Consider the following 26,859-nt stretch of genomic DNA (forward strand, 5'->3'; position numbering starts at 1 on the left):
TGGAAATTTAAGAAACCACGCAGCAAATTAAATATTTCACCGGGCTCCTCTTCTCGGGGGGTTCTGGGGTGCCGTCGCAGGGGACGGCTGCGTGCGCAGGTGCGAGCAGGCGCTGCACTTCGAGATCTCCCACCAGCTGGGCACCGACCCTGTGCGCTACGACCTCACGGGCTGGGTCAGCAAAGCCAAGCTCAACCTCTCGGCAGAAAATGCCATCCAGGTGCTGCAGCGGTCCACGGTGTAAGTACGGGGGGGTGCCACGGGCTGGTCTGCCGTGGCACCGGTGGTCATCCCTGTGCCTGTGAGAGTGGGTCGGGATGACTCCCACCATGAGCTGAGTTGTTCCAGCTGGGGCTGGAGACTGCAAACCTGCCCCAGCTCCCAGAGGTGGTTTGTGGTGGGGAAGGTGGAGGGTTGTGAGGCATCCCAGTTTGGGGGAGAGGACCCATAGCCTGGCTGATGTCAGCCAGGGTGGGCCATGGCTGCGAGGGGTCCCTGCCTGTCCCCTCACCTCCTGCCCAACGCACAGCCTGGGGATGGAGCTCATCTGGCCTCGGGTGGGCAAGGAGAGGACAGGATCTGGAGCGGATCCCATCCGCGGGGCAGCCTGAGGGACCTGCCGACACCGGCATTGCATTGCCGTAGCGCAGCTCGGCCCGGGGGAAAATCTGCGAGGAAGCCAGAAAAACAGCTTTCAACCTGGGTTTGTGGGAGTCTTCAGAGTTTAGTGAAGGTGGAGGGAGCAGATGTCAAGCGATGTGACCTGCAGCCGTCGAGCCCCGGGGCTGACTGGCAGCCAGACGTGCGCGTTGCGATGGCGGGGGCCGCTGCAGAGCGAGCGGGTGAGGAACGCCGCAGCGAGCGGCTTTCCATCAGAGCTGCCTGGGCTCCTGGAGTCAGCAGATCCGTCCCACCGGCGTTTCGGTGGGGGTCCCCTCCTGCAGGCGTGGGCAGCGGGCACGGCAGGGGCCCCGCGGTGTCCTCGGCTCCGCAGCGCTGCGGGGTTGGGCGTCCGGCGGGGGTTGGGGCTCCAAGACCTCGCCGGCCGCGGGCAGCGTCCCGCGCAGGTTCTCCCCACCACTGCGAGGAACCTTGTAAACTAAATTGGAACTGAAATGTAATCGAGCTGCTGCGGATGGCTCCGCGCACGGGAAGGTTTTAACCTTCTCCTTGAGCACTCCCAGCTCATTTTGTTTCAGGCTTCAATTCAGGGAGGTTTAAATCACACAGAATCACACAGAATACTAGGGGTTGGAAGGGACCTCTGTGGGTCATCCAGTCCAACCCCCCTGCCCAAGCAGGGTCACCCAGAGCAGGCTGCACAGCACCGCGTCCAGGCGGGGCTGGAATATCTCCAGAGAAGGAGACTCCACAGCCTCCCTGGGCAGCCTGGGCCAGGGCTCCGTCACCCTCAGAGGGAAGAAGTTCTTCCTCATGTTCAGACGGAACTTCCTGTGCTTCAGTTTGTGCCCGGTGCCCCTTGTTCTGTCACTGGGCACCACTGAAAAGAGCTTGGCCCCATCCTCCTGACCCCCACCCTGCAGATATTTGTAGGCATTTATAAGGTCCCCTCTCAGCCTTCTCTTCTCCAGGCTGAACAAGCCCAGCTCCCTCAGCCTCTCCTCGGAGGAGAGATGCTCCAGTCCCCTCACCATCCTCGTAGCCCTCCGCTGGACTCTCTCCAGTAGCTCTTCATCTTTCTTGAACTGGGGAGCCCAGAACTGGACACAGTACTCTAGATGGGGCCTCACCAGGGCAGTGTAGAGGGGAAGGAGAACCTCCCTCAACCTGCTGGCCACACTCTTCTTGATGCACCCCAGGATCCCATTGGCTTTCTTGGCACCCAGGGCACACTGCTGGCTCATGGTCACCCTGTCGTCCACCAGGACACCCAGGTCCCTCTCCGCAGAGCTGCTCTCCAGCAGGTCCACCCCAAGCCTGTACTGGTGTGTGAGGTTGTTCCTCCCCAGGTGCAGGACCCTGCCCTTGCCCTTGTTGAACCTCATCAGGTTCCTCTCTGCCCAGCTTTCCAGCCTGTCCAGGTCACGCTAAATGGCAACACAGCCTGCTGGTGTATCTACCACACCTCCCAGTTTGGTGTCATCAGCAAACTTGCTGAGGGTACATTCTAACTCTTCATCCAGGTCGTTGATAAATATCGTTGATAAATATCGGTGAATGGCTCGGTGCCCGAACCAGAGAGGAGCAGAGTGGGTGGGGGGTGTCCCAGCACCCTGCTCTGCTCCGTGGCCGGGTGCCCTGCAGTAGCACCAGTGCCGAATTTGGGGTGCTGGGCGTTGCATCCCCGTTGCAGGGGCTGGGAAGCAGAGGCTCCCCGGCGCCCGCCCCGCTGCAGCCCCGCCGCCCCGTCTCGTTGCTCGCCCCGACAGAGACGCCGTGAGGGATCTGGTGCTGCCGCGCTCGCGGGCGCCGCTGGCCTGCCGCGCCGTGGCGGGGCTGGAGGGACGCTCCCAGGCTGCCCTGCACCGCGTCGGCTGCGTGAGGAAGACCTTCGCCAGCAGCTTCGCAGCCGTGAAGAAGCGGTCGGTGTGCGCCCAGCTCAAGCTGCAGGCGGTGAGTGCGGGCGCCGGGGCCCTCGCGGGTGCAGGTCGGGGGGTTGGCAGCGCTCTGCGTCCTGGCCCCACGCTGAGACCCTGCCTTAGACACACGGCTCTTTGGCGGGGAGCTCTGCACCCCCCCGCAGGCACCTTCCACGGGGGTCACCAGCGCGGCTCTGTGTCCCGCAGGGCTCTTGGCCCGGGATGCTGCTCTGGTCACGGGCAGCCACGAGCTTCCCCAGCACTGCTGTCGCTCAGGGGACGGATCCCAGGCAAACAAACCCTAAAGCAGATTACACACGCACCTTGCTGTGCCGCTGCTTAATCCGCTTCAGCACTCAGACGAGCAGACTGGCCCTCCGTGCTGGGCACGTGCCAAGCTCCTGCTGCCCTCAGCCGTCATTAGGTGCCTAAACTCTCTCGAGGAGACGAGGCTCAGTCTCTGTAGACTGCCTGGCCAGCCCGCTTTGTGGTCCTGGCCATCTCTGGAAAACCCTCCCCCGGCGACCCTCAACCCTGGTAACGTTTCATAGCCCATCAACCAAAACAGGGGACATCAGGAGGAAGGGTCCCGCTCAGCACCCGAGCCCTGCACCTGGGGCTCTCTGACCCAAGCTGTTGTTCCTACCGTGTGCTTGAGCTTTGAAGGCGCTGAGGACGGCTCTTCACCTGCCCAGACACAGGGTGGAGGGAGCACAGGGAGTGTTCCACGTGCTGCCCCTTCGCCCCTCTCCGTCCCTGCTGACCTCTGCTTGCCTGGCAGGACGCGCTCGTGAACCTGCTCCGACGCTCCCAGCTGCACTTCATCCACTGCCTGCTCCCGGGAGCGGGGCCGGACCCTCAGCCCCCGGCGCTGCCCGACGCAGCCCTGGACGTGCCGGCCCTGCGAGCCCAGCTGGAGGGCACCCAGCTCCTGGACGCCCTGCGCCTCCACCGCGTCGGTACGCTGCGCCGCTGCCGTGTGCCGCGCCGGTCCCGCCTGTCCGTGCGGCCCCGCCGGCGGCTCAGCCCTTCCGCGCTTCGCCCATCGTCTGCCCATGGCCAGCCCCACTTCAGAACCACCCCCTGAAGTTTTTATCGCTGCTTTCTTCAGGGGTTCCCAGCCCCTCTGCTGCCGGCAGCCTGCGGTGCTGCCGGGCGGCACAGCCTGAGCACGGTGCTGCGGCTCCCATGGGATCCCCCGTGCTCCCCTCGGAGCATCCCTGCGTCGGGTGGGACCTGCACCGGTCGCAGTCCGTGCCGGGGCAGAGGGACCCGTGCAGCAGGCCCAGGGGCGTCTCCTGCACCACACGAGGTGCTGGGATGGCGTCTGGCCACCTCACGCCCATCACCGCTGCTTCTCTGCTCCTCCGCCCTGCCCTGAGCTCCGGTCAGGGCAGCTCCCCGGGTTCCCCCCGGCCACCAATGCCTTCTGCTGTGCACAGGACGTTCCACCCTTCGCAGCAGCCCCCACCGCCGCTTCCCTCCGCAGCGTTTCGGCTCAAGCCACGTGCCCCTGGGCTGGCGTGGCGCCCAGCGATGTCCGTCTGTCTGTCCCCAGGGTATGCGGATCGCCTGCTCCTGACCCAGTTCCGACGGCGTTTCCAGGTCCTGGCTCCAGACGTCATGAAGAAGTACACCTCTGCCTACGAGGTGCCGGACGAGAGCAAGGTGCGTGCCCGGCTGGCTCGGGGACCGTGGGCCGAGAGCCCCACGTAGGGCTCTGCCGGTGCCGGAGCTCTTCCAGCCCTCCCCAACGGGTCCAGGGCTTTCTTTGCGATGAGGAGCTGTTCCTGGAGCTCCCTGCAGGCAGCCCCTGCGCTGGCATCGCCTGGACCCTGCCAGAGCCCGGCTGCCCACTCTCCAAACGGGCAGGGTCACGCCAGCAGCTCCCTGCCCCGGGACAGGAGCCGCTTCCCCATCCCTGCCGCACTCGGGCGTTCGGCGTTGCTGACGTCGTTCCTCCGGCTGCCGTGGGGTCGGTGCCCGCGGGTTTGCGGGCTGCTGAGCTCCGGTGCCTGCCGGCAGCTGCGGGCGATGCTCCCGTTGCTCTGTGGCTGCAGGGCCCGCCATGGCAGGAGCGCACATCTGGACAGCTGCTGAGGAGCTGTGGTAGCAGGGCTGTCAGCGCGGGGCCGGGGGTTTCTTAAACGTGAGGCTGACCTCGGGAACCAGGGACCAAGGGGAAAAACCGCCTTCAGCGAGGCACCGGGCAGCTGCCCGGCGTTGGCGGTGCTGCTGAGGGCCAGCGGCTGGGTTGGGGAGCCGGCGGGGTCAGCCCGTGCGTTCGCAGCTCCCCGGGGATGATCAGCAGTGATGTGGCGGTGGGGCTGCGTCCCGCGTGGGTGCAGAGCTGGGCTGCAGCGGGTGGCTTCGCGCCCTGCTCCGCTTCACCCCTGCCCGAGCACGGAGGGATGCGGGTCCTTCGGCAGCCGGCGCGGTCCTGCCCGGCAGAGCAGCCACGCTCAGCCCTTCGCCCTGGAGCTTCTCCCCCTGAGGGGTGTTTCTGCAAAGGCAGTAAAGATGCCTGGCGTGGGCTGCGTTTGCCAGCGTTATTGCACCGCGGAGAGGACTTGGAGCAATCAGCCTGGAAATGAAGCCGGTTATTGCTCCGTTTTAATACCCAAGAGGCAGTGGCTTTGAAAATGCTGCCTGCAGCGGCTGTGCCTCAGCCCTGCGGGGCTCTGGCTGCCTGCCGGGCAGGTCTCGTTCTGCAGGGCGAGGGACAGGCTGCGGGGCTGGAGGCACGTGCACAGGGCAGGATCCGTGCATTGCTCTGGCCCGGCGTGGCAGCACCCCATCCCTCGCCCTGGCTCCCCCAAAACCCGACCTGGCAGCACCCCATCCCTCGCCCCGGCTCCCCCAAAACCCGGCATGGCAGCACCCCATCCCTCACCCTGGCTCCCCCAAAACCCACGTGGCAGCACCCCATCCCTCGCCCCGGCTCCCCCAAAACCCAGCGTGGCAGCACCCCATCCCTTGCCCTGGCTCTCCCAAAACCCAGCATGGCAGCACCCCATCCCTCACCCTGGCTCCCCCAAAACCCACATGGCAGCACCCCATCCCTCACCCTGGCTCCCCCAAAACCCACATGGCAGCACCCCATCCCTCACCCTGGCTCTCCCAAAACCCGGCGTGGCAGCACCCCATCCCTCGCCCTGGCTCTCCCAAAACCCGGCGTGGCAGCACCCCATCCCTCACCCCGTCTCTCCCAAAACCCGGCGTGGCAGCACCCCATCCCTCGCCCCGGCTCCCCCAAAACCCGGTGTGGCAGCACCCCATCCCTCGCCCTGGCTCTCCCAAAACCCGGCGTGGCAGCACCCCATCCCTCGCCCTGGGTCCCCCAAAACCCGGCGTGGCAGCACCCCATCCCTCGCCCTGGGTCCCCCAAAACCCGGCGGGTGAGGGCAAGCCAGGCAGCGTTCCCAGGGACCCAAAGGAGCTGGGACCATGGAGGGCTGGGCATCGCCCGCCTTCAGGCACCCATGAAACCGCAGCCCCGGGCGGCTCCTCGCCTCGTCCTACAAAGCCTGAAAATCAAAGCAGCTCAGGAAAGAAGGCGGAGATTTGCCGGTTTTATTTCTTTCATAATAAATTTGTAGTAAAAACTGGGGAGACCCACCCCTGCCCCTGGAACAGGCCGTGAGCGACCCGAGAAGCGCTGGGAGCCGGGGCAGAGCCGAGAGGAGATGAATTAACCATGGGCACATGCTCTGTTGTGCAAGCTGCCAGCCAGCGTGCGCAAATTCAGTTAAGACCTCTGGATTTAAGAAGACAAGTCTGACAGTCGGAAAAGGTCAATGTTGTTATTAAAAGCTGTAAGGAGGCAGAGGGTGCCTCATCAGCAGCGTGTAAGCAAGGGATTTGAAAAATCCCATCCTCCCCGGAGCTTGTCGCCGCGCAGTTTGGTTAGCCGGAGACTGCTTCCCGGTAAGCTGCATTAACTCAGCCCCTGGAGCACAGGAGATGCCTGTCCGCAGCGAGGGTGACAGCGCAGCAGGATCCGACCCCGTGCTGGCGCCGGCCGCGCTGCTGTGGATGCGTCGGGATGGTCCCGTGCAGCCTGGCGCTGGCCCCAGTCCCAGCAGGGCCGCAGGGCCGGGCACGGCCGCGGTGCTGGTGCTTCCTCCCCTCCGGCACGCGGTTCTGTGCACCACAGAATCACAGAATGGTCGGGGTTGGCAGGGGCCTCTGTGGGTCTCCCAGCCCAACCCCCTGCCCAAGCAGGGTCACCCAGAGCAGGCTGCACAGCACCGCGGCCAGGCAGGGCTGGAATATCTCCAGAGAAGGAGACTCCACAGCCTCCCTGGGCAGCCTGGGCCAGGGCTCCGGCACCCTCAGAGGGAAGAAGTTCTTCCTCGGGTTCAGCTGGAGCTTCCTCTGCTCCAGTTTGTGCCCGTTGCCCCTTGTCCTGTCGCTGGGCACCACTGAAAAGAGTCTGGCCCCGTCCTCCTGACCCCCACCCTGCAGATATTTATAAGTGGTCCCTACCGCCGCGCGCTCGCCGGCTGCGTCCCTGCCTCGGCCCGGGCGCTGGCGAGGGCTGGGGCTGCATCTCCGCCGCGGCAAGGTGCTCCCAGGGCCGCGCCGAAACCGTTCCCCCGTGGGTTCGTGCTTTGTGGAGGAGCCGTGCGAGGCGGCTGGAGGGTGTTCGTGGAGGGAAGTGTGGGTGGAGGTTTTTTGCTGCTGTTTCCTTAGCTCTGGGCTTCTCAAACCGTCCGTTTGTCCATCCAGTGTTTGCTGCCCTGGGGAACTGTACGGTGCTGCTGGCCGTTGTGTTCGCGTGTCGGTCGAAAGCTCGGAGGAATCGTGTTCAGGCTTCTCCTGCAGCTCGGGACCACTCTCCTGCTTGCCCCGCGGCGGGGGCTCGGCGGGGAACGCGGTGCTTTCCCCGCTGCTCAGCTCCACGGGCCGAGCCGTTGGCGAGCCGGGCGGGAGGGGGGTCCCGGGGCTCGCAGCCGAGCCGCACGCTCGGACCCTGCTGGACGGTGCCGGGAAGGGCTCTCCCCTTTCCAGGAGCAGCTCCTCCCGCAGTGCCTGCGCGTTGGGGTCCATCCGGGGGGCGAAAAACCTTCCACGCAGCTGCAGGGCTGCGCTTGCACCCTGCTGAGAGCCTCGGGGGCAGAAAGCCCCTCTTGCACCGGGCCTCGGGGCTGGGGCAGCCGTGTCGGGGGCTGCTCTCGGGCTGGGCGGGTGGGCTTTGGCACGGGGAGGAGGAGCAGGAGCACAGCTGGGTGCCACCTTACCGGGTGCCCGTAAGGCCCGGGGGTCTCTGCACCCCGTTTCGGTGGGCTTGTGCCAGGGTGCAAAGGTTTCCTGAGCGATTCCCTGATGTGCTCCTTCTCCGCAGGCTATAGAGGAGCTCTTCCAGGCGCTGGATCTGGAGAAGAGAAGCGTCGCCATCGGACGCAGCCAGGTATGACGGCTCCGGTCTCTCCTTCCCCGGCGCGCTCGGTGCCTACGGGCACAGCCAGCCCCGCTGCTGGGCTCTGCCCGCTGCCCAAAGCTTCCCAAACTGGAGAGGAAGCCTCTTCCCCGCAGCGCCCGGCGGGGCTGGGAAGCCAAGCGTCACTGAAAATCAAAGCGGAAGGCTCCTAGTTCACGTTTGAAAGCGTTACCCTGGGTAAACGCTGTAAAATCCAAAAGTTGCTGATTACCTGTGATGCCTCCTGGGAGTAAATGGGGCTTGGGCAGCTCATGGTCTGGGTGGGCTGGGGTCAGCGCCGCGGAGTGGGGCAGCTGCAGGTGCAAGAGTTGTCACAGCAACAGCGTTTGAAGTTAAATGCGATAATCTCAAAGAAAAATTCACTTTGCGTGCATGCTTGCCTTCAGCTCGTGGAGTCTGTAAAGAAAGAATTCATGAAATGGTTCCGTGGAGCAAAATAACTTTCTTTTATCCTGCACAGTGCAATCTGCAATTATCTCTTCCATGAAACCCTTGTACTTAATCAATAGCGCGATAGCAGCTCCGGTCACATCGTGGTGCAGAGGCGCGCGTTCTGCCGTCGCTTTGAGCATTGATTTTGTGCTGGCTTCTAAAACTCGCTGGCTCGTGAAGTTAATACGGGCATTAATGAGACAATCAAATAGGCGGTGGAGCAATCGCGGCGTTATCTCCAGAAAGTGAGTTTCCTTGGAATTGTTCTTTGATTCAATTTGGCATCCTTAAAACGCAGCTCTCGAAGCACGCCGCCGGCCTCACAAGGGTAATTCAGTTTGTATTAAAGCTGTGTTACGCAAACGGCGCGCAGTGGTCGGGAGCGACTGGTCCCACACCGCGGGAGCTGGGCCAGGCAGTGACCGAGAGACTTCTCGCACTCTGAGAGATCGATACCGGGCGAAATTCAATGGCATCAGCAAATCTGGATAATTTATGAGGTGTTCCTGACAAGTTCAGTTAAAGAAAATGATCCGGTTAATTTTGTTTTTCCCATCGTAAACCGGCGTTTTGCCCTTATCCGTGTGTGTATGGGTGCGTGCCGCTGTCAGAAACGCTGTTTCCAGCCCCGCCATCCACGCAGCGCGTGGGAAACGGGCAGTGGCCCGCGGGAGGTGTTTTGAGGACTTACAGCTCCTGGTGATGGTTGGTGCCTCTGTGAAGAAGGAGGAGGGAGAGGAGTCAGGGACAGAGAGCCGCCGCCAGCGCGCACCCACAGCCCCGTGCCGGGGAGCCAGCGGGACCTGGGCAGCCCCGTGTGCCGTGTTCTGGGATGCCCGGGAGCAGGCGACGGAGGGGCGGGTGGAAGGTGCTCTCTGGGGCGAGCGGCCAGCCTGCTGCCGGGCTCGGGGACGGATGGAGCCGGGACACAGCTCCTGCTTGCTGTCCCATGAGTGTCCCCAGGGAGGTCAGTGCCAGGGCCGCCACGGGTACCTGCATGGCATGGAGCAGACCGGCGCGCTGTGGGTTTGCCAGGCAGGGCTGGAATGTCCTTCCAGCCGGGCGTTCCGGGCGGGTGCAGTGGTTGCACTCGCTGGTCCCGGCAGGTCCAGGGACCTTTGGTCTCCTGCAGGTCTCAGGGGAGGCTGCCAGGTCTCAGCCAGCAGTACGTCCCGCTGGCTGCGGGCAGGTTTCTGACCCTGTCCTCGGGATGTGTAACCTCCGTTGCTTGCTGTCAGGTTTTCCTGAAGCCAGGGGTCCTCTCCAGACTGGAGAAGCAGCGCGACAAGCTGATAGCCCAGAAGATGATCCTGCTCCAGGCTGCTTGCAAGGGCTTCCTCAGCCGTCAGAAGTTCAAGAGGTTGAAGGTATCCATCCCGCGGGTCGTGGATACCCTGTGCCCACCAAAGCACGAGCGCAGGCTGCTGCAGGGGCTCAGTGCTGCTGTGGTATCGCCCAGAGATCCAAGTTACAGCTCTGTGAGCGAAGCAGCCGGCTCCTTTGAAGCGTACCCGCTCTGCCCTGCCCTGTAGCCAGCCATGAGGTGCCACTGCTGTCCCCTGCGGTGCAGAGCTCCTCCTTCACCTCGTCCCTCTCCATCCTGGTGCCCCAGCCTGGTCCTTCTTGGCAGGCTCGGTCATGGCTGGGCGAGGGGCAATGCCGGTCTTGTCTCCCCATAGATCCAGCGCCTCGCCATCCGCTGCATCCAGAAGAACCTGGTGGTCTTCCAGGCGGTCAGGCACTGGCCTTGGTGGCAGCTGCTGAGCCGCGTGCGGCCCTTGCTCAGCGTTAACCTCGCCGAGGAGCAGCTCCGTGCAAAAGAAGTACGCACCAAGTGGTGGGACGGGGTGGGATGGGATGGGGTGGGATGGGATGGGATGGGATGGGATGGGATGGGATGGGATGGGATGGGACAGGAGGGGGTGGGATGGGATGCTTTAGGGCCTGTGCCTGGTGGGATGGTCAGGGCAGAGATGTTTTTCCGACCATCCAGAAGTCATCATCTGTTCTTAGCACTGCATTTCTTGCCCTGAGTAATGTGTTTTGCGGATCTGTGGAGGGAGAAAGAATTCTCCTTCTTTCTTAGGGGGACAGTAGCAAATGCACCACGTCCCCGCAGCCAAAGCCCCGTCCCAGGGCCGTGGCTGCCCCACTGCCCTCCCCGTGCCCCCCGCAAGCTCACTGGGGCTGGCTCTGCTGCCCGGCATCCCCTGGGAGCGGTTGCCCACACCGGTCTGTGGCTGATGGATGATGAGCAGCCAGGCACATCCTTGACGCGGGGACTCTGCTCCGTACTGTCACCAGCGCTGTGCCGGCTTCACCTGCGCTGCTGCTGGTGATGGGAGACGTTAACGGGCGTTTGCTGACCCAGGAAAGGCACCTTTTGCCCCTCTGCGCTGTCTGAGACCTGTGCTAAATTCTGCGTCCGTATTCCTTGGCATCCAGCTCCTCCTCTTGCCTTAGTGAGGTTTTAACAAGATGTTTTCGGGCTGCTTCAGACGAAATGAAAGCTGCCCCAGCCTCTGTTCCTCTCTCCAAACCCGCCTGGGACCCATCAGGCCCCAGCAGCCGTTAACCTCTGTTTTTATCACAACTCTGCACGTTCTGCCTCTGCTCAGTGTGGGACATCAAAGCAGGACAAGGCTGCACCGCGCCGCGCTCTGCCGTTACAGCCAGGCTGTCTGAAAAAGAATCACAGAAAACACAGAGCCTCTGCAGCTGCTCTGTGACAGCCTGCCAGGGCCCCGGGAACGCTCCGCGAGCACAGCTCCGGCGCTTGGCTCTTCAGCCCAGGCTTTTGAGCTTTGCCTCTTCTCATAAAATGTGCTCTGTACGTGCACCAAAGCTGACATTCCCTCCGATGAAATTCATGTCAGGAGCTGTAGCCCCGGCAATTTGTGGTGAGCAGCCTTCAAAGTTGCCCAGTAAATTTTATTAATAAGGCAGCTGCGTCTCTCCCACTTACTTTTAGCAGAAAATGAGATTTTCCTAAATCAGCTGAGGATGCTGGAGCCCTCCATGTGTGTTGTTTTGCAATCTTCCCTAGGAGGAGCTGGCGACGCTGAGAAGGAAGCTGGAAAAATCCGAGCAGGCGTGCAGCGAGCTCAGGCAGACCGCGGAGAAGCTGGAAATCCAGGTAGAGCCCGGAAAAGCCTCTGCCGCAGCCCCGCTTGGTCGAGGTGGACATTAAGCTGTGTCGGGAGAAATAGGACCCCTGGTGATGTTACAGCGGGAGGAGCGGTGGTCAGCAGAGGGCTGGGGAGGGGGGTGCTGCCAAACCGCCGGCACAGTGACCACAGCCCGAGGCCGATCTCTGAGCGGGACCCAGCGCGGCTGCGGAGCTCGACTGCAGCGCCCAGGGCCGGCACCGCTGCGGGGGCCATGATGGGTGGGATCCTGCCTGTCCGAGCGAGGGGTCCCCCCGGGGTCTGCACCTGCAGAGCAGCCCAGACGCCCTGGCAATGGGCTGTTCCCAGGGGGGTCCCCAGGGAAAGCCTCATCTCCCCTCTGGCAAGGACAGACGTCACCTCGCGCTGCCACCGGCGTGGTGTACGAGGCTTAAAATGGCAGGGCGAATGTGATCCCTTCTGCTGGCAAAAGGGTAGGATTAGAATGGGAAATTGCACGCAGATGGGTCGTGTTCTCACTACGCTCTCAGGACCGTGGGCTCGCCGACCTCTGCAGACACCAGGAATGACTTAGCTTAGTGGGACGGATGCTAACGCCGAGGTGACGGCGCGCAGGAGGAGTGTCCTGCCCGTCCCCTGGCTCCGAGCGTGACCCGCCGTGCGTGGTGCTCGCAGGGTGGCAGCTGCCGGGGCAGCCGGCGTGGCCGCCCCGTTGTGCGAGTTGGCAGGGGCTTGGGGACACGCTGGGGGCCACTTGTGCAGCCGTGGCAGGCAGCTGCCTTGCCCCAAGGAGCTGTGCGAGAGGTGCAGCCACGGGCTGCAGCAGCAGTTGCTCCTTGCTGGGCACGGTCCATGGAAGCTGGGGTTCCCACTGGTGACACTGGTTGGTGACAGTGAGAGCTTACCACGTCCCCTAAGCACAGTCAGCTGCCAAGGGAGAGCAGTCAGGACACCCGAGTCGATGGGGGCTGGCCGGGCCCCCCCGAGCCGGCGTGCATGGCAATGCCCAGCCTGACTCCGTGTTGCCCCCCCAGATCATCGACCTGACGACAGAGCTGTCGGACGAGCGGTACAAGGGCGACGTTGCCTGCCAGGTCCTGGACGGGGAGCGGGCAGAGAGGCTGCGGGGTGCCCGTGAGCTGCAGGAGCTGCAGGTAGGGGAGCCCCGAGCTGTCGGGACGTGCCGGCGGTGATGCCGCGCTCTTGGCACAGCCTTGCTGGACCGGAGTGCCTGGAGCCGGGTAAAACTGCTCCCTTCCTTCCCTGGGTTCCCTCAGAGCAAACATGACCAAGTGCAGAAGAAACTGGAGTTGGTGGAAAAGCAGCTGGAAGAGGCCCAGCAGCTGGTTCAGTTGCGAGAGATGAAGATAAGTGGCTCTGGAGGAGGTAGGGACGTCCCTTCGGGGCCGAGGCGTGCTCTGGGCATCCAGGCTGAGCTGCGGGGCCAGCACGGCCACGCCAGCAGGGCAGCAAAGCCTCTTGCAATGGGCAGAGGTTTGCCCCCCGCCCCAAGCGGGGCCGCTCCCACAGAATCACAGAATAGTAGGGGTTGGAAGGGACCTCTGTGGGTCATCTAGTCCAACCCCCTGCCCAAGCAGGGTCACCTACAGCAGGCTGCACAGGACCTTGTCCAGGCGGGTCTTGAATATCTCCAGAGAAGGAGACTCCACAGCCTCCCTGGGCAGCCTGGGCCAGGGCTCCGTCACCCTCAGAGGGAAGAAGTTCTTCCTCATGTTCAGATGGAACTTCCTGTGCCTCAGTTTGTGCCCATTGCCCCTTGTCCTGTCACTGGGCACCACTGAAAAGAGCTTGGCCCCATCCTCCTGACCCCCACCCTTCAGATATTTATAAGCATTTATTAGGTCCCCTCGCAGCCTTCTCTTCTTCAGGCTGAACAAGCCCAGCTCCCTCAGCCTCTCCTCGTAGGGGAGATGCTCCAGTCCCCTCACCATCCTTGTAGCCCTCCGCTGGACTCTCTCCAGTAGCTCTTCATCTTTCTTGAACTGGGGAGCCCAGAACTCCCCCAGCCCCCGGCCACCCCAGCATGTTTTCGGCACCCCGTCATTCTGAATCGCCCGTCTGGTGGGAGCTGGCAGCGACAGCTCGGTCACACACGGCTCTGGCTCTTGCACGGGGCCGGGGATGCAGGCGGGGTTGCTGCCGAAGGGTGATGCTGGCACTGCCCGGCACCCCCAGCAGCTCAGAGAGCGTTTGAAGCACGTTTTGGAGTGGTGAGGAGGCTGCTAAGACACGAGAGGGATGAGGTGGGGTGGGATGAGCACGCACGCTTTGCCTAAGGCGGGGTTACGTGTGCGGTGTGAGCCGGGGCAGCCCTGGGTGCCCAGCGCAGAGCTGCGCCCTACGAGCTCGGCGCTGGCATCCGTGCCATGCGGGTGCCGCGGTACCTGACCCCGGCACGGCTCCCAGCGCCTCGGGGTCTCTCTCGGTTCGCAGAGGACGAGTGGCGAGTGCGCTTCGACTGCGCGCAGACGGAGATCGCCTTCCTGCGGAAGCGGCTGGGGCAGCTGGAGGAGCGGCTGGAGGCCGAGCTGGGCGCCAGGACCGGGCTCGAGCAGAAGGCAAGCGGTGCTGGCTCCGGGCGCTGGAGGGGACTGGGGGTCCCTGGGGCCACTCCGAGGAGCGGGGCTGCTGCTGGGGCCGGGCGTCCCCTCCTTGCTCCCAGCCAGGCGAAGCTTCGCAGAAATGCAGCCGCTCGCTGCTGCTGCTCTCCAAACCGGCGGTCTCCTGCTGGTTTGAGAAGAAACACCCCAAAGCTTCCTTCAGGCTTAAAATTCGCTTTTACCCCAGAACATAGCAAAATTCAGCCTTGGCCAAGCGCGAGCGCGGGGTGGGGAGGGGGTCAGTGGTGGGGCTTGGTGCTGAGCCGGTGTCGGGTGCTGGACGGGGCTGCGCTCGCACCGTCTGTCACGCAAAGAGCTGCGGGCGCCAAGAGCTGGCAGCTGCCGAGCTTTGCCGTGAGGAGGGAAAAAGCCGATGCGCTTCCCTGAGCAGCGCCTGGGGGTCAGATCGCTTCCCATAAGGATAAAATAAAGAAATGAATATTATTCATGGTACATTAAAAAAGAATCAGAAAAGCAGCCCAGTCTTAGGAACGTGGGTAAAGCAAAATGGCCCATTTGCTTTCAGATGGGTAGTTTGGAATTACAGGCTTCATTAGTGCAAGCTTTTGCTTATTTAAAGTCATTCCTTAACGACTCTGTCCCCTGGCTGGTGAGAGCTCTGCGCGTGTCCCTGTCCCAGACACCAGGCGGATCCGTGGGGGATGCAGCGCGATCGGTCCGGGCGCTGCTGTGTGCAGAGAAATGGGACCAGGCGTCTGCCCCCGCCCCGGGCAGCTTTGCTGACTCAGCAGGCGGGCTGGGGTGCCGCGGGCGCACAGGAGGGTGCCTGGGCTGCCAGGGGTCAGGAGGGTGCCTGGGCTGCCAAGGGTCAGGGCACCCAAATTCACCCTGGCTTGGCGAGAGGTCTCCGGGTGAGCCGTGGCTGCGGGGTGCCGCGGGGTCCCTCGACTGCTGACCACCGCGTCTCCCGCAGCTCGCCCAGGCGCAGGCGGCACGCGAGGCGGCCGCGAAGGAGTCCCAGCAGCTGCGGCGGCGGGGCCGGCGGCTGGCCTGCGAGCTGGAGGACGCGCGGGTGCTCGCCGAGAGCCAGCAGAGCCGCAGCCACGAGCTGGAGAAGAGGCAGAAGAAGTAAGGCTGAGGGGCAGGGCTGCTGGAGCGGGAGGGCAGGGCGCGGGGTGCTTCGGGGGGCTTTGGGCGAGGGGTCCCTGGAAGGGCTGCTGTTTTCATCTTATTCGACTGCTGGAGGCTGCACCAAGCCCAGTGGTGATTTTTGCATCCTGTTGCTGCATGGCTGGAGTGGGATTCCGTAACGGAGATGGCTCCCAGCGCAGCGCCCGGCGGCGTGGTGGGGGTCTGCCTGGGGCTCGGAGGCCGTGCTGGCTCCCGCCTCGCGGGCAGCCGGGCACTCTCGTGCCGGTGCCCCAGGCTTCGGAGTGCCCCCGGCGCAGGCGTGCCCGTGCCGGGAGTGCTGCTGGCAAAGCGGGCACCTGGCGTGGAGCAGAGGAGCTCTGGAGCCAAGAAAAGATCCCCAGTGTTTTAGTGCTGCTGGCTGGTACCCGTGAAGGAAAGAGGTTTTCTGCCCCAAAGCAGAATCATAGGATCACAGAATCATTCAGGTTGGAAAAGACCTCTAAGATCAAGTCCAGCCGTCACCCCAACACCCCCCTGCCTGCTAAACCATGTCCTGAAGAGCCACATCCACACGGTGTTTGAACCCCTCCAGGGATGGGGACTCCCCCACTGCCCTGGGCATCCTGGTCCAGTGCCTGACCACTCTGTCAGTAATTTTTCCCAATATCCAATCTAAACCTTCCCTGACGCAACTGGAGGCCGTTGCCTCTCGTCCTGTCGCTGGTTACTTAGGACAGGATACCAAGACCAAGCAGGCACAGAAAACATGGGAAAGCATCAATCGCTTTCTTTAGAATTTCTTTTCCTTCACCCTTCGTTGCCGGTGTTCCCTGCTTACCTGTGCTGAGACGCTGCCTGTGGGCTGGGGCTGGGCTGACCCGGAGATACGGAGATGCTGAGAAGCTCCCAGGATTGTTGCTCTGAAGCTGCAATGCTTCCTGAGCTGAAACAGTGACCTGGACAGGCTGGAAAGTTGGGCAGAGAGGAACCTGATGAGGTTCAACAAAGGCAAATGCAGGGTCCTGCACCTGAGGGGGAACGACCCCAGGCACCAGTACAGGCTTGGGGTGGACCTGCTGGAGAGCAGCTCTGTGGAGAGGGACCTGGGTGTCCTGGTGGACAACAGGGTGACCATGAGCCAGCAGCGTGCCCTGGGTGCCAAGAAGGCCAATAGGATCCTGGGGTGCATGAGGAGGAGTGTGGGCAGCAGGGCGAGGGAGGTTCTCCTCCCCCTCTGCTTTGCCCTGGGGAGGCCCCATCTGCAGTGCTGGGTCCAGTGCTGGGCTCCCCAGTTCAAGAAAGATGAGGAGCTACTGGAGAGAGTCCAGTGGAGGGCTGCGAGGATGAGGAGGGGACTGGAGCATCTCTCCTGCGAGGAAAGGCTGAGGGAGCTGGGCTTGTTCAGCCTGGAGAAGAGAAGGCTGCGAGGGGACCTTCGAAATGCCTCTAAATATCTGCAGGGTGGGGGTCAGGAGGATGGGGCCAGACTCTTTCCAGTGGTGCCCAGCGACAGGACAAGGGGCAACGGGCACAAACTGAAGCAGAGGAAGCTCCAGCTGAAGATGAGGAAGAACTTCTTCCCTCTGAGGGTGACGGAGCCCTGGCCCAGGCTGCCCAGGGAGGCTGTGGAGTCTCCTTCTCTGGAGATATTCCAGCCCCGCCTGGCTGCGGTGCTGTGCCCCCTGCTCTGGGTGACCCTGCTTGGGCAGGGGGTTGGGCTGGGGGACCCACAGAGGACCCTTCCAACCCCTACTATTCTGTGATTCTGTGATTCTGTGAAACCAAACCCTCGGTGCGGCAGAGTCCCGGCCGGCCCTGGGGACGGAGCTGCCCGCAGTGGCGGGGGGCAGAGGGCTGCCGTCCGCACACGGGCGCATTTTGGGGTGTTTTGGGTCTGTCGCAGCCGTTTTTCGCACTCCGCTGCTGGCGAGCCCCCGCGTGCACATTGCTGCTGCTTGGCACGGTAATTAGGGATTCACAAAATGAATTCACAGCACTTTGCAGACAACAGGCTTGCGGTTTTTTTCTTGTCCTCTCAAAAGCACTTGGAAAGCGCGGTGCCGGGAGGAGCGGCCGGCCGAGGCTGTCTCCCTGCGTGGCTCGGTGCAGGATCCCCGGCCGGGAGGCAGCCGCGCTGCCGGCGCAGCCCTGCTGCGAGAGGTGACGCGTGTTTCCCCGTCCAGGTTCGACCTGCAGCTAGCCCAGGCCCTGGGGGAGTCTGCCTTCGAGAAGAGCCTCCGCGAAAAAGTGGCACAGGAGAACACCAGCGTCCGATGGGAGATGGGCAAACTCCAGCAGAGCTTAGAGGTAAGAGGAAAATGTCCCACCCTGCTGCATTACGTCCTGATTCGGGAGCAGCTCTCAGGGCAAAGCCGTTATCTCTGCAATTATAGCCGAGGCAATCAGGCACAAACCCGGCAACTCGATTCCAATTTCTTTTAGTGCAGTTTTAGGATGTGCCTGAAGTATTTAAATAACATTATCCTCTGCCAGGAAGAACAGAATCACAGAATCACAGAATAGTAGGGGTTGGAAGGGACCTCTGTGGGTCATCTAGTCCAACCCTCCTGCCACAGCAGGGTCACCCAGAGCAGGCTGCACAGGATCTTGTCCAGGCGGGGCTGGAATATCTCCAGAGAAGGAGACTCCACAACCTCCCTGGGCAGCCTGTTCCAGTGCTCCGTCACCCTCAGAGGGAAGAAGTTCTTCCTCATGTTCAGACGGAACTTCCTGTGCCTCAGTTTGTGCCCGTTGCCCCTTGTCCTGTCACTGGGCACCACTGAAAAGAGCTTGGCCCCGTCCTCCTGACCCCCACCCTGCAGATATTTAGAGGCATTTCGAAGGTCCCCTCGCAGCCTTCTCTTCTCCAGGCTGAACAAGCCCAGTTCCCTCAACCTCTCCTCGTAGGGGAGATGCTCCAGTCCCCTCACCATCCTTGTAGCCCTCCACTGGACTCTCTCCAGTAGCTCATTCAGGTTGGAAAAGACCTCTAAGATCATCAGGTCCAACCGCCAACCCAACACCACCGTGCCTGCTAAACCATGTCCCCAAGTGCCACTTCCACACGGGTTTTGGACCCCTCCAGGGATGGGGCCGGGGCTGCCGGTGCGGGGAGGGGGCTGCCCGCTGCCTGCGGCTGCTCCGGGCTGTTTCTGGCGATGCCGTTGGGAACGGTCGGGGTTCTAAGAGCGGGGTGCGTCTGCGAGGCCCCTCTCCCCCCCCGGGGCTCGGCGCTGACCCGCTGCCCTGCCCGTGCCGAGCAGCAGAAGGAGGCGGAGGTGGCCAGCCTGACGCAGCGGGTGAGCGTGCTGGCCGGCCGGGTGCGGGAGCTCAGCACCCCCAGCGCCCTGGACGCCCGCGCCGTGCCCGTGCTCCGGAAGCAGCTCTGGGACCTGGAGGCCAGCGCTGCCGAGCAGCAGAAGGAGCTGGAGCGGCAAACGGCCGCTGTCGATCACCTGGAGCAGGTAGCGCAGCCCCTGCCTGGGCTGGGGCTGGGTGTGAGGGGAGCTTCATCCTCGCACCCTCCTCATCGCTCCGGGGCGACGGGCAACTGCTGTGTGTTCGTCTTTCAGCTCCACCAAAGGCTGGAGCTGGAGATCGAGCGGATGAAGCAGATCCACCAGAAGGAGCTGGAGGACAAGGACGAGGAGCTGGAGGACGTGCGGCAGTCCTGCCAGAGGAGGGTAGGTTGGCGCCGGGCTGGGGGGACGATGCCGGGTGCTGCCCAGGGTTCCCCCTGTCCGCAGTTCGCGGGGCTCCACCACTGCTTTCCCACCACCAGGCCGGCACAAGCCCCGTCGCAGCCCCGGGGTGCAAAATCAGGGTCTGGGTCAGGCACTGGAGGGGCTGTTGGGGACGGGGTGCGAGAGCCACGTGCGATGCAGCACATGGGCATGGTGCTCCCAGTAACACCAGCATCACGCCAAGGGCACCGACTCCAGCCAGCCAGGGCTTCGTGTTTGGTGATAAGGAACAGAAAACACCCTTTCAGCAAGGCCACAAAGTTGATGGCGTGCAAGCATGAATTCCAGTTTCTTCAGAATCCCCAGGGTGTTTGACGTGGGGCCGCGTGGCAGCAGCCAGTTCCCATTAACCCGGGGCACAGCTGGCTGTTGGCAGTGAATTAACATTACTGAGGCTGAATGAAGCGGTCCGTGGGGCTTTGCATGTGCTTTCTCGGGAAGGCAGGACACGTGGGAAGGCGAAGGAGGCAATCTCTGCTCCTCCTGCTCCTGTCAGCACGTAGCCGTGCCCCGAGCTGTGAGGCTCTGCGTGCCGCGGGGGGCTGCCGGTGGGTGCAGACGCTGGATGCTGCAGCAAAGCCCAGCGCTGCGCTCTGCCCCGCTCCACCGGCCCGTTTCTGCCCAAGCTCCGAGCTGTTTGCCAGGACACGATGGTCAGGGCTCCTCCCGGGGTCCTCCCTGCCCGTCGGCACCTCGCTGTCTGTTGAGCTGCCCTGTACGGGGAGCGGGGCACTGCCGGCGTCGCCAGCGGAGATGCTGTGCCTTGCAGCTGCTGGCAGCTGACGAGGTGTCACCCGTCCTTTCTCTCCCTCACCCCACGTGGCCTGAGTATTATTTTCCAAATGAGTAAATGGCAAAGACACTCTGGAGAGCAACTGATATTTAGCAGCCTGCTCCCATTCCCTTTTCAAACGCTGCTTCTGAGCAGCAGCTGGGGGTGCCGGGGCAGGGAGGGCTCCGGGGAGCTGAGCCAGGGTCGCAGCCTGGCACGCCGGCTCCGGCGGGCACAGCCACGCAGCTGCTTGCAAGGGGAGGAGGGGGCTGTGAAATGGGCTGGAGTGCTTTGTTGGTGCATTTCACAGAATCACACAGAATCACAGAATGGTAGGGATTGGAAGGGACCTCTGGAGTCACCCAGCCCAACTCCCTGCCCAAGCAGGGTCACCCAGAGCAGGCTGCACAGCACCGCGGCCAGGCGGGGCTGGAATATCTCCAGAGAAGGAGACTCCACAGCCTCCCTGGGCAGCCTGGGCCAGGGCTCCGTCACCCTCAGAGGGAAGAAGTTCTTCCTCATCTTCAGCTGGAGCTTCCTGTGCTTCAGTTTGTGCCCATTGCCCCTTGTCCTGTCGCTGGGCACCACTGGAAAGAGTCTGGCCCCGTCCTCCTGACCCCCACCCTGCAGATATTTAGAGGCATTTCTAAGGTCCCCTCTCAGCCTTCTCTTCTCCAGGCTGAACAAGCCCAGCTCCCTCAGCCTCTCCTCGTAGCAGAGATGCTCCAGTCCCCTCCTCATCCTCGTAGCCCTCCGCTGGACTCTCTCCAGTAGCTCCTCATCTTTCTTGAACTGGGGAGCCCAGCACTGGACCCAGCACTGCAGATGGGGCCTCACCAGGGCAGTGTAGAGGGGAAGGAGAACCTCCTTCCACCACCACCACCATCGCTGGCTGGGCTTGCTGGGCCCCTCGCAGCCGCACGCAGAGCTTTGCCGTGCCGCCTGGGTCTGGTTCCCTCCTGCAAAGCCCTCGCCGCTGCTGCAGCGCTGCAGGACAGCGATGCTTGAGCAGAGGCAGGGGCGGAGGGGTGCAGGTTCCTGTGCTCGGCTCTGGCTCTCGGGCTCCCTTTGCTCCCGGGAGCAGTACCTGCCGTTACGGCACGCTCGTCCCCGCGAGGCCACTGTCACTGGTGGGGAGCCGGAGCGAGGAGCGTGCTGCCCGCCTGGTTCGTGGTCGTGGGGGACATCTCAGCCTGCCTGGCAGGCAGGGTGGCTCGAGTAGCCCATCGTGTCCCCAGAGTCCTGCAGGCTCCTGGACTGCTTCCCCTTGCTCCTCCTGGCCAGGAGCATTGGCACTGCCTGGGGGGCAGTGGGGGCTCCGGGGGACGTGGCCCGGTCCCAGTCCCCAATGCTGGATGCAGTGACGGGGGGCTCTGGTGCTCAGCCCCTCCTGGGGGCTGCCCGGCCAGCCGGGTCCCCGCTGCGGTGGTGGCCGTGCCCTGCCGCGGTGAGGGGCTTCGGCAGGGGCGGCCGGGCTCTGAGCACGGCTGGGGTTGTCTCCCCACACAGCTCCGGCAGCTGGAGGTGCAGCTGGAACAGGAGCACGAGGAGAAGCAGATGGTGCTGCACGAGAAGCAGGACCTGGAAGGGCTCGTCGGCACCCTGTGCGAGCAGGTAAGAGGAGGGTGCCCACGCCGGCGGGGAGACCCGTGCTCCGCTCTCCCTGCTGCGACCTCCCGGCCGGCCACGCTGCTTCGCCGGCCGTGCCCTGGCTGGAAGCCCTGCACCTAAACAGGGAGCGCGAACGCACGCGCGGGTGCGTGGGCAGCAGCTTGGCTCTTCACGCACGTGCGGCCGGCTGCGCTGCCCTCCGTCCCGCGCCTCTCCCGAGCGTCACCCGTCACAGCTGCAGCGGGCACCGGGGGCCGGGGGGGGTCGGGACTGGGGGCATCGTACAGAGGCGTAGAATCACAGAATCATTCAGGTTGGAAAAGACCTCTAAGATCATCCAGTCCAGCCGTCACCCCAGCCCCACCCTGCCTGCTAAACCATGTCCCCAAGTGCCACATCCACACGGGTTTTGAACCCCTCCAGGGATGGGGACTCCCCCACTGCCCTGGGCAGCCTGTCCCAGTGCCTGACCAGGAGACAGCCGGTCCCAGTAAGGACCAACGGAGGGGGACCGTTCCCTTTTCCGCAGGAGAATTACCTAAGCAGGGGGAGGCGTCCACTTCTGGCTGGTATTTTCATGAGAGCCAGACTAAGGAGGACTAAAGCTGGAGCAGCTCCAGCTGCCCAGAAAAGCCGTTTATCAGATTCTGCGCTTTGCAGAGGAATTCTGTCCCAGACACATTTGTTGAACAAATCCTTTTTCACTCTCTAATGTGTCTGTGGCAGTGATTGAAGTGCACGTAATGGGAAAAGCACACACAGCTGCTCCCTGGTAAATCAGAAGGCGAGGGGCTGAACGCAGCCGCGCTGAACAGCGTTTGTCAGCTTGGGCATCGCTCGGCATCGCCGAGCAGCCGGGCCCCGAGGCCGCCTCATCACCAGCTCCTGGGGACAAAGAAAGGTCCCTCCTGGCCCTTCCCTGGGGCCTGGGTGCAGCCAGGGCTGAGGACGGTGATGCCCAGCAGCTCGGCAGGGCTGGGTTTGCGCCGATGGCTCCGGACCCCCCTGCGCAGCCCCCGTCGCGTTGCAGCCCACCTCGCGCGCCCGGGCGGGGAGGAGCCGGTGATCTGGAGCTGCCGTAATTACGGCACGAGCCGGCTGGGTTCCACCGTTTCACCGGCCCTGGCGACTGCGTGCGTTGGTTTAGCGGGACGAACCTGGGAGCTCTGCGGCGCGGAAATGACAAGGCGTATTTCACGCAGACACAAAATGGTCTGACGAGGCTTATCCATAACGTCCCCCCAGCTTATAAAATGTTTTGGGAACTGTCAGAGTAAATCTTGCTCTATAAAAGCAGGATATTATAACTGCCTCTCAGCCCAACCCCTCCCTCCTGTTCACTGGAGGAGAACTGAGATGGATGAGGAGGCGGCAGGAGCTGCCCGGGGCAGCGCCGGGGATGCTCTCGAGGAAAGGCACCTTCTCCTTCCCCAGCCTGTCCCTGGGCGCTGCCCGCGCAGCCCCCGGCCCCTGCCAAGAGGGGAAGGGGAGATGGCGAGGCGAGTCCGGGTATCGCTACAGCCGGGGCCCTGAAAGCAGCCGTGGAATGAAAGCCCAGCTTTGTACCTGCAGAAGCACGGGGCTGCGATGGCGGGGGGCGGCGGCGGCTGCCGCTCCGGCTGCTGCCGGTCCCGGTGCAGGATCCATCGTCCGTGGCGGCCAGCAGACCCCGAGCCACGGGAAAAGGCTGCTGAGCGGTGTCCAAGACGCAGGCTGCAGGGGCGGCGGCGGATCCGCTGCGCTGCGGAGCCGCTGTCAGTGCGGTCGGATTCACAGCCGACAGCGCGCTCCAGAGCGGTTTATTAAAAACAAAAAAAAAAAAAAAAAGCCAACCCAGAAAACTAATTAAGGAAATGGAGATGCCAACAATTTCTGGTTCCAGCAAATGCCAGCAGCTCGAAACCAGGTTACAAGGTCAAATCCTCACAATTAGTTTTAGCCAGTGAACAGGAGAGAGGAGAACGGGTTGGAAAGGAGAGGAGCTGCGGAAAACAGACTGAATGGCAAAGGCTCTTGTCCTTCAATTAGTCTGGAACCAAGCACTGAAACCGTGGCCCTGTTTATTTGGCATTTTTCTAGTGCTTTTATCCTCGTAACCATGGTTGCTCTCAGCTTCAGAGGGGAGCGAGGAGGGTTGGGTTTTTCCAAGGTGCTTCCTACTTCCCTTCTTTCGAAGACTTCAGAGCAGCGTGGTGACACCGCACCGCGCGGGGAGCAAACCCCCCTGCTGCTGGGGATCCGCAGCCGCCCGCCCCGGCGGCGGGGACTCCGGATGCTTTGCGTTACCGAAGTGTCCATAACTCCTGGGGAAGCTTTCCTCAGCAGCGTGTCGCGGTTTTCCGCTCTTTCCCCTTCGGGCTTTCTCCTGCGTTTCTCATGGATTTCCCCAGAGGGGCAGAGGGGCTTTTCTGGCTTTTTCGTTGAATTTCTTTTGCATTTTCTGTGCCCGCTCTCGGCGCACACCTGTGTCTTCTGACCCTACCCCTTGGCCAGGGTGGTTTCCCCAGGGGTGACAGTGCCCGGTGGCCGCGAGGACAGGGTTCTGTGGCTCTGGGGACCGCAGGGCCCCCCGTGCCCGCCGGGCACACGGCTGGGCTGTCCCGCTGGTCGCAGGGGTGGCTCGCTCGGCAGGCACGCGGCTGCTGGAGACCAGGGCTGGAACAGCTTTTTGGTGGGGAAAAAACGTGGTGTTTTGGTGGAACCTGCCAGTTTTGATGTTTATGTAATTTATTTTCTCCCTTTTATTTAACTATGCAGTTCTTTGATAGAGAGGGAAAATGGCAATATCTATACATAGATATTTAATATCTTCTTGCATTATGGCTTCAGCATTACCAACATGCTTCCAAATCAGTGGTTTTCGGAGCTTTCGTTTTGCGGGGAACGCCTTGGGGTGGAAAGGTCCGACGGAGGCTTTGCGGGACGGCGGGGCTCAGCACACCCCTCTCTGTCCCAGATCGGCCACCGCGATTTCGACGTGGAGAAGCGGCTGCGGCGGGACCTGCGGCGGACGCGTGCCCTGCTCGCCGACCTGCAGCTGCTGCTGGCAGCCCCCGCGCAGCCCGGCGCCGGCGCCCAGGACCTGGAGCGGCTGCGCAAGCAGGTGGGTGCTTCGGGCGAGCGGGCGGCTCCCTGCCCTTGGAGCATCGCCCATGGCCTCGGCTGAGGGCAAGCTGCAAGGAGTATTTACAGACCTCCTGGTTTGAACTGGCGAGCGGTGACGCTGTGCTGTGCGTGCCCAGGCCAGGGCGAGACGTGCCGCGTGCGCTGCCGAGTCTCCTTGTAAGGAGCACTTCCCTGTAATTAAGCCAACAGTGGTTAAGTATTTTTTTTCCTTTTATTTTTCCTCCGCAGACCTGTTAATTACCTTCTGTTCAGCGTGGTTTCTGTCTGTGTAGTAAGGAGCTCCAGCGGCGCTGGTTCGGGCCGTGTTGCCATAGGGATGCTGTAGGGCGGGAGCAGGGATCGCGGCGGATTTGGCACAGTCTAAGCACGGTTCGCAGCCGGCGCTGAGCGGCTGCAGGCGGGTGCTGTGCTTGTGCCGGCGACCGGGGACGGTCTGAGCCCCGGGGTGAGCTCAGGGTCCCGCGGGGTGCCCTGCCACGGGACAGGGGTGGCATCGGGCTGTCCGTCCCCAGGCTGGCCGTGCATGCGCATCCCGTGCCGCCGAGCGCCAGGGCTGAGCTAACGGTGCCGGTTCTGTACTGCGCATTTCCCCTGGAAACAAACTAATCGGGAGGCAAGAGCGATTCCAACAACACACATATATAATTGAGATAATAGTTCTGCATAAATAACATCTGTGAGCAGCAGCTGCTCCCACCTGCGCCGCGGGAGAAGGGGAAGGTGAGCTCGGCCTGATGTGGCCGACGGAGTGCCCGTGCCCATGCCCACACACGTGTCCATGCCCGTACCTGTGCCGCTGTCCTGGACAGCCAGGGCAGGGGATGGCCATGGCCGGGGCAGGCAGCAGGAATGGCCATTTTGGGCACTGCTAAGTTATTTCTGAAGTGTTACAGAGCTGATGCTGTAATGCTGCGCTTAACCATCGATCCCTCGGTATTCCCTGAATCCCACTTTGGGGCTGGAGATGCCGCGCAGCCCCTGCCTTGCTCTTTCCCAGCCCCCGGTGCTGTTAATGGGGCTGGACCCTACTCAGCGCCGGAGCTCGCTGCAATGGGCTGGTGCTGAGGGACCCCGTCCACCTCCTGATCCGAGGGACCATGCAGCGATGCCGGGGCACTCGCTCTGCCCGGCAAGCGTGGCCATCCCCGTGGCGTCCAGCCACCTCTGGGGCGGGGAATGACGCCTCGTTCCCCAAGCAGCCCGGGCCCCGCAGCGAGGCAGGCTCGTGCGGGAGGTTGCTTTCTCTTGCCTGTGGCCGTGGTGCCATGCGGCCCGGCCCCGGCTCCCTCCCGGCTCCGTCGGTGAGCGGCCTCTGCCTGGCTCCTCGCGCTTTGGAGAAGGAGAGCAGAAAGCCTTAATACTGGGAATATTGAGACTTTGCTGCGCCGCCAACACTGAGGCTCTGCGTGCGTTAAAAATGCCTCATGTTGATGTTGTCCTTTAAATTTTAACGATTTCTAATGGCATTCGTGACGACTTTCTCAAAAGCCAATACATCCTACCACCAGCCCACAAACCTCCTCCAGAATTAAAACTTTGCTAAAATGATACATTTCCGTTAATCAAAATCCATATGGCTAGAAGCGTAGCATTGTTTCTTAATAAGGCTGAAGCCTCCATTTTACGCAGGTATTTAACAGATGGTGTAGCACAGCAAACTGATGTTGTTCAGAAGTTCATACATTATGCATTTGGGGGGGGGGATTTCAAGATATTCTTCCCAAGAGGGAAAATTCCATTGCACAAAGTGAAATGGTAGCTGGTATTTAAGGAGAGGTCCTGGAGATGCATTGGTCCCTGATTAAACTATCTGGAGTTTGAGGTCCTGGAGATGCATTGGTCCCTGATTAAACTATCTGGAGTTTGAGGTCCTGGAGATGCATTGGTCCCTGATTAAACTATCTGGAGTTTGAGTGTCACCGTGGCAGGGGAAAGGCCAGTCCCAGGAGTGGGTGAGGGACGGGGTTGCTTCTGTTGGAGCCCGAAGCCGGGCGGTGGAAATGCCCTTGGCTGTGAAACCAGCAGTCGGTCAGGCCGGCGAGCTCCATCGTGCCCCAGCTGCCACCGCTCGGGTCGTTCCAGTGGCGGCTGCCCAAGCTCGGTGCAAAGCGCAGAGGCTGGTGGAAGGCAGGGGATCAGGGCGCGCGTTGCTGTGCGAGCGGCTCTGCAGCTGTGTGACCGGACCGAGCAGCCAACCCGTCGGCACGGGCTGGGTTTGGACACAGGCACGCGGTTCTGGGTCATGGTTTGGTGGGATTCGGAGTGCGGAATGTCCCCGAGCCACAGCTTTGTGTTTCCCCCGGTGAGCAGCTGCTGGCGGGCGCTGCAGCTGGAGACCCAACGATGGTCGG

The 26,859-nt window shown here is 62.6% G+C and overlaps 1 protein-coding gene across 4 annotated transcripts in view; it reads left to right on the top strand.

The window, feature by feature from the left end:
- MYO18B (myosin XVIIIB) overlaps window positions 1-26,859 on the top strand; it is a 79,808-nt gene that overhangs the window by 26,390 nt on the left and 26,559 nt on the right. For all 4 annotated transcript variants that reach the window (XM_075435006.1, XM_075435005.1, XM_075435004.1 and 1 more), the window contains exons 18-34: window positions 81-240; window positions 2,391-2,574; window positions 3,322-3,499; window positions 4,099-4,208; window positions 7,888-7,953; window positions 9,654-9,782; window positions 10,095-10,238; window positions 11,462-11,551; window positions 12,578-12,697; window positions 12,821-12,929; window positions 13,998-14,122; window positions 15,099-15,253; window positions 17,440-17,563; window positions 18,520-18,720; window positions 18,829-18,939; window positions 21,281-21,385; window positions 24,339-24,485. In XM_075435006.1, the coding sequence (XP_075291121.1) occupies window positions 81-240; window positions 2,391-2,574; window positions 3,322-3,499; window positions 4,099-4,208; window positions 7,888-7,953; window positions 9,654-9,782; window positions 10,095-10,238; window positions 11,462-11,551; window positions 12,578-12,697; window positions 12,821-12,929; window positions 13,998-14,122; window positions 15,099-15,253; window positions 17,440-17,563; window positions 18,520-18,720; window positions 18,829-18,939; window positions 21,281-21,385; window positions 24,339-24,485 (2,258 nt within the window). The remainder of the gene's footprint in view (window positions 1-80; window positions 241-2,390; window positions 2,575-3,321; window positions 3,500-4,098; window positions 4,209-7,887; window positions 7,954-9,653; window positions 9,783-10,094; window positions 10,239-11,461; window positions 11,552-12,577; window positions 12,698-12,820; window positions 12,930-13,997; window positions 14,123-15,098; window positions 15,254-17,439; window positions 17,564-18,519; window positions 18,721-18,828; window positions 18,940-21,280; window positions 21,386-24,338; window positions 24,486-26,859) is intronic.

This window comes from Opisthocomus hoazin, chromosome 13 (assembly GCF_030867145.1).
Source record: "Opisthocomus hoazin isolate bOpiHoa1 chromosome 13, bOpiHoa1.hap1, whole genome shotgun sequence".
Lineage (NCBI taxonomy): Eukaryota > Metazoa > Chordata > Aves > Opisthocomiformes > Opisthocomidae > Opisthocomus > Opisthocomus hoazin.